This window comes from Leptonychotes weddellii, chromosome 5 (assembly GCF_054177405.1).
Source record: "Leptonychotes weddellii isolate Sample4059 chromosome 5, ASM5417740v2, whole genome shotgun sequence".
Taxonomy (NCBI): domain Eukaryota; kingdom Metazoa; phylum Chordata; class Mammalia; order Carnivora; family Phocidae; genus Leptonychotes; species Leptonychotes weddellii.
Genome location: NC_138373.1, coordinates 94,541,853 through 94,547,852, shown reverse-complemented (window position 1 = coordinate 94,547,852; position 6,000 = coordinate 94,541,853). Strand labels below are relative to the sequence as shown.

The 6,000-nt window shown below is 39.4% G+C and overlaps 1 protein-coding gene across 5 annotated transcripts in view; it reads right to left on the bottom strand.

Moving 5' to 3' along the window:
• The window catches only part of LRRK2 (leucine rich repeat kinase 2), a 138,445-nt gene that overhangs the window by 107,592 nt on the left and 24,853 nt on the right, over positions 1 to 6,000 (bottom strand). For all 5 annotated transcript variants that reach the window (XM_081821488.1, XM_081821491.1, XM_081821489.1 and 2 more), the window contains 2 exons: positions 4,092 to 4,221; positions 1,105 to 1,229 (listed from right to left, as the gene is read on the bottom strand). In XM_081821488.1, coding sequence (XP_081677614.1) covers positions 1,105 to 1,229; positions 4,092 to 4,221 — 255 coding nt within the window. The remainder of the gene's footprint in view (positions 1 to 1,104; positions 1,230 to 4,091; positions 4,222 to 6,000) is intronic.

Sequence of the window (6,000 nt, the reverse complement as noted above, 5' to 3'; positions counted from 1 at the left end):
GCAGGAAGCTTTTGCCCTGACAGTCATCCTCCGCAGCACAGTGTTATTGTTATAAATGGCAGATTTGGTCATGACACTACAGTTTTTATAAACACCTTTAATAAATTTGAACTGACTTCTGTTATAAAAGCACACACTGCTCAGTGTTGTGCTCAAGCGCTTGACTTCACGCCTCTGCCAGCCGTTCCCCGTTCACCCTCAGACACCAGTCTCCTCACACGCCACACTTCACTCACCCCAGACCATGGGCACGCTCTCCTTCTGCCTGTCATATCCTGCCCAGCCTTTCTACCAGCTCAGTTTCATACACCCTTCAACTTCAAATATCTCAGTCGTGACCTACTCCTTTGAATACATTACTTGGGTCTTCACCAATATCCTCAGAGCCTTTTATGTAAACCTATGGTTGTAACAGCTCCCCTCACACTGTCTGGTCTTTATGCATTTGCATATCTGTCTACCTCGAAGCTCCTGTAATAGTAGAGGAGTGCCTTTTCCATGCATTTGTCATAACTGTGCGGCCCTCACAATGTTTAGAACATAAGAGGTACTTAATATATGTTGAATGCATGGAGGAGCAGGTGTTTTAAAGGGGATTTGGAGGACAAACAAGGTCACAAGAGAGGTTAAGTAGGAGCTAAAGGCGAAAAGATAGATGCTGTTGAGGTTAATGAGTAAAAGCCATGAGGTTCTATTTGAGAAAGATTAATTCAACTACAGAGTAAAAGAAGGCCTGAAAAGAGCAAAAGAGAAAGTGTGAATACTAGTTAGCTATTTTTATAGTTCAGACAAGAAACAAAACAACTTGGAAGGCAACAGAAATTGAAGAGAATTATCAGAGTGGACACTCTCTTTGGAGGTAAAGCTCTATACTTTATACTGCAGTGATTTCTTGTGTAAGTAAGTTATTGAATTTTCTTATAAGTGAATCTGACTCTTCCACACATCTTTTTCCTCTCTTTTTATTTTTGGATTAGTGGGAAGATTTGCAGTTGGTTGGGAGAAACAGGTCCTTTAATTTTTGCCTAGAAAGTTGATATTTCACAAAAAGTCAGAAAATCCATTAAAATTGCCATCCCTTCCCATATCTATTATGTAACTTACCTGGAACTATAAAATGTAAAACAGCTCTTAGTGCCTCCAGCTGCACTGATAAGGATGCCTCGTGACTTTTCATAACTGTTATTATTTTGGGGGCCACTGCTGACATCGTATCCAGGGTCGCGTTGCTGGAGATAGAACATCGAAATGCTTATGAAAAGTACAACCTGATTCCACTGTACAAACACCAAGTTGAAACAAGTACAGGAAAACAGAACCATTCTATTTTATCAGAAAAGAGGCTGTATGAAAATGCATTTGCATTCAGTCATATGAGCATACATATTTTAATTATTATTTAATTAAACTCTGGCTTCAAGAAGTAGAATTCATAGCAACCTGGGAATTCTTTTATTTAGTTTCACAAAACACAACTTCCTTCCGACCTACACACGGGTCACTGGCAACAACCCTGAGAAGTAGGTGTTATTGTCAGAAAAGTAGGCATTTTCCAGATGAGGAGTTTAGGCTGACGGAGGTTACGTATCAAGGTCCTATCACTAGAAGGTGAGAGAGTCAGGACTGGCACACCAACCTGTCTGAGCCCTGAGGTCAGGGCGCTTTACTGCATACCCACCTGCCTCTTCCAAATTAACACCCCTGGACTTCCTATTCGGTATTTTTAATCAGTTTAATTTGCATTGAAATCAGTTTCTCTAAGGTGTTATAGCTATTCTTTCTTTGCCATATGAGGAAATGCCACTTGACTAGACTTCAGTGGGTACTACAAACTTTAAAAGAGGTACGCCTGGCTTCAGGTAACAGTGCCCTGTTAACTGAAACCTGGGCCTATCCAAACCTTGTCCTCTCTCTATTCCACAGAAATAGTGTCACTGTTTGGGTTGCTTCATTCTGCTGTTATAATTATGCCCACTTTTGTGCACAAACTTGAGCACAGGGGCTGGAATTTGAGGGGAAGAGTGCTAGTTTGAGCCCTTGGCAATCTGAGGTGAAGGCATGTTGACTTGGCATTTAACAGGTGGTGCGCCTCACATGCTGACTCAGGCAGGAGAGCGGCTGGACTGTGAATTTGGGACCCACAGGCTGATGGCATCGTGTGTGACAGGGACGTGGCTGGTTTTGCTTTTAATTTCTGTTTTTCTGGGAAACTCGATCTCTCCTTCTATTCTAAATATTTGGATAAAAGGAGTGTGCTAGGCTGAGAACATCAACAAGCACATCAAAGAACATACAGCATGATTCTGGTTAGTAAAAAAACAAACCCAGGAAGAATAAAACAAGATGAAATTAGAGAGGGAGACAAACCATAAGAGCCTCTTAAGCCTAGGGAACAAACTGAGGTTTGGTGGAGGGGAGGTAGGTGGGGGGGATGGGGTAGCTGGGTGATGGGCATGAAGGACGGCACGTGATGGAATCAGCACTGGGTGTTATATGCAACTGATGAATCACTGAATCTACCTCTGAAACTAATGATAACACTATATGTTAATTAATTGAATTTAAATTAAAAAAAGGAAACCCCCCCAAAAAAACACCTTGTCCTCGCTTCACATGGTTCTGTGGTCCCTGTAATACAACCCCTCTCGTCCACCTGTAGGTCCCACGTTAAACACATGCCCTCCTTGTAGCTTCCCTTGTTTGTCATTCCACCTCATTCACTCCCCTCTAACTGCTGTGCCCCTCACACATTCCCGCTGTTATATTCTCACCCAGTATCGTGAACTATTTGTGTACACATCAGTCTCCCCCACTGGACAATGAGTTCTTTAGTCACGGGCACGGGGTCCTCATTAACTTGGATCCCCAGGACTAAAACTTTACATATTTTACATATGAGGGAACAGCCAGGAGCACAGATTGCACACAATCTACAGAATCTTAAACTGTAGATTATTCCACCTTGTTTCTGTCTCACTCATAAAGGTTCACACACTCCCAGGACCATGAAAATCGCCATTGGAGATAAACTTTGCACTCAAATATTCAAGGACAACATTTAAATAAAAGAAACATGACTCAAAGATATGATATATATTAACATAAATAGATTAGCTGGACCGATGTTAAAAACAATATGACCCTATTCCTTAAAAGCCTACAGATGTACTACATAGTTGACCATGCCATATTTGTTCATATTTAATAACAGTATTAATGATAATAGCTGTGATTTACTGAATGCTTAAAATGTACAGGCATTATCTTAACTCTGTAAAAATCAACTGATTTAATACTTACATTATAAACTTACAACTTATGAGATTATTACTATTATCCCTCTTTACCAATGCGTAATCTGATGTTTAAAGATCAAATAGTTGGCTCAAATTAGTTGGAAAGCCAGGACACAAAATAACTTTTTACTGCAACATTTGTGCCACTTACTATTTCTTTTGAAAATTTTGAATTTACTCAGACTACGCCAAAGTTACTTCACATTCTCAGGCCTAACAAAATGCAAAAAGGCACCGAGCCGCCTACGCTGCAGCGAGCACCTTCTGTGTGTAAATCAGTTTTGGTCTTTGAAACAGGTTTTTTTTTTAAGCCAGTAGTTCTGCCTCCCCACACCTACCCCTCCACTCCCCACCCTACCCTGTCATCCACCCCCAGAGCAGAAAGAGAAGACAAAGTTAATTCAAATGAAAGAATAATAATAAATATTAGTTGTGAAAAAAGCAACAATTAGAAGCCACACGCTGATTTTATCTCATATAAATTTCACACATAATAATTCGAAAAACCATTTAAGGTTACATGCTGTATAACTCTGCCAGTTTTCAAAACGTAGTCCATACCAAGCACAGAGTACAAAAGCCAACCTTCACCATGTTTCTATGATCTCTATCATCCTTTTCAATAGTTGGATAAAATAAGTCTGTGGTATCAGTGAGATGAGATTATATTCCACAGTGTTTCAATCTGCATCTGCCTTCTGCTTTTCTTATAATTCTTAGAAATATGTTTGAAATACTGATATTCTACCAGGCCCAAGAGTATATATTTGGCATAAGTCCATGAATCTGTATTACCTTCCTTCAAAGAGATGATTTAGCATTTTACAGCCACTTTCAGCAACTTCAGGAGAATGTATATGCTTCTGCATTAACTCCAATACATTCAGGTATATTCCTTTTGACAACAGGATTTTTCTGAAATTAACTATAAAAATTTTTTAATGTTACTCATAGAAATGAAACAACATTTTCATAATTTTGCAGGAAGACACAGAATGTTAAGATAATCCAAATTCACAGAAAAGTATATACAAGTACTTATGGAAGTTATATTTCATTGTAACTTAAAGATCATTAATGTTTATTTCTTTAAAATATACACCATTTCAAGGTTTTCACATTTATTAACATTTAGGTTGAGGTTTTGATTTTTAAGGTTTTACTCACAGAGTGAGTTGACTGGTACTAATATAATCCCATCCTTGTGAAAGAAGTGTGTCTGCAGAAAAATGTTTTAAAATAATGCTCTCCAAGATAAGAACGAAAGTTACATTTCATTCTAATATTTATAACAGCTTCACAAAATAACTGCACTTACATAGAGCTAAGACTTGCTAGGTATGCTAGACACTAGTGAGCTGTGAATCAGTTACAGGTGCATGCAGATACTGACCACCTCTCAGCTCTTGGGAAGCGGGGGCAGTGAGGTGGGACAAGGCCTGGGACCACGCTGGGCTGCCTTCAGCCTTGAGCTACCTTCTCCATTTATCCCAGGGGACTGTACAAACATTATTCTTTCTATGTATGCCATCATGTGCAAAGGGATAGAAAGCACTTATAGAGAGAATAATTACATAATTTCACAAAGTAATGCCAAAGCTTAAGAAATACAGATATGGGGGTGCCCGGGTGGCTCAGTCAGTTAAGCATCTGCCTTCAGCTCAGGCTCAGGTCATGAACCCAGTGTCCTGGGATCGGGCCCCACGTTGAGCTCCCTGCTCAGCAGGGAGTCTACTTCTCCCTCTCCTTCTCCCTCTACCCCTCCCCCTGCTCGCGCTCTCTCTCTCTCTCTCTCTGTCCCTCTCTCTCTCTCAAATAAATAATTTCTTTTCTTAAAAAAAAACAAATACAGATATTCTTTACAACTGACTTCACACTCTATGTGAGAAAGTAACTATAACCCAACGATTACAGAACATTTTTTTTCTTTGTAATAGACTTCTTTCGCTAAATGCAAATTCATTATCTTGAAGTTTCCATATAAATATCAGTTGTCTTGAAGACTCTATATAAGTATCAATTCCAACATTACACACTGTAATTCAACACTCTGAAAGTGGCAGGAAATGAAACTGAGAAAGTGTTAAGTACCACAGAGGGTCCCAACTTTGGATGGCTCAACTTATGATTTTTCAGCCTTGTGACGGTGTGAAAGTGATACACATACAGTAGAAACCATACTTCAAATTTTCAAATATGTGGTATGATACTCTTTCTTGATATTGGGCAGTGGCAGCGAGCAACAAAATTACGAGTGAATAAACAATACATTTAACAAACACTCTCTACTTCCTCATTCTGTTTTTCACTTTCAGTACACTATTCAATAAATTACATGAGATAGTCAACACTCTAGTATAAAATAGACTTTGTGTTAGATGATTTTGCCCAATTGTAGGCTAATGTAAGTCTTCTGAGCACACTTCAGTTCAGCTAGGCTGAATTACGATGTTCAGTAGTTTAGGTATGTTAAACGCATTTTCAACTTTCAACATTTTCAACCTACAATGGGTTTATCGGACATAACCCCATCCTAAGTCAAGAAAGAGCTGTATTTTGTGTGTGTGTTTTCTTAAGATTTTTTATTTATTTATTTATTGGGGGGGGGATGGTCGGAGGGAGAAGCAGACTCCCTGATGAGTCTGGGGAGCCCGATGCAGAACTCAATCCCAGGACTCCAGGATCATGACCTGAGCCGAAGGCA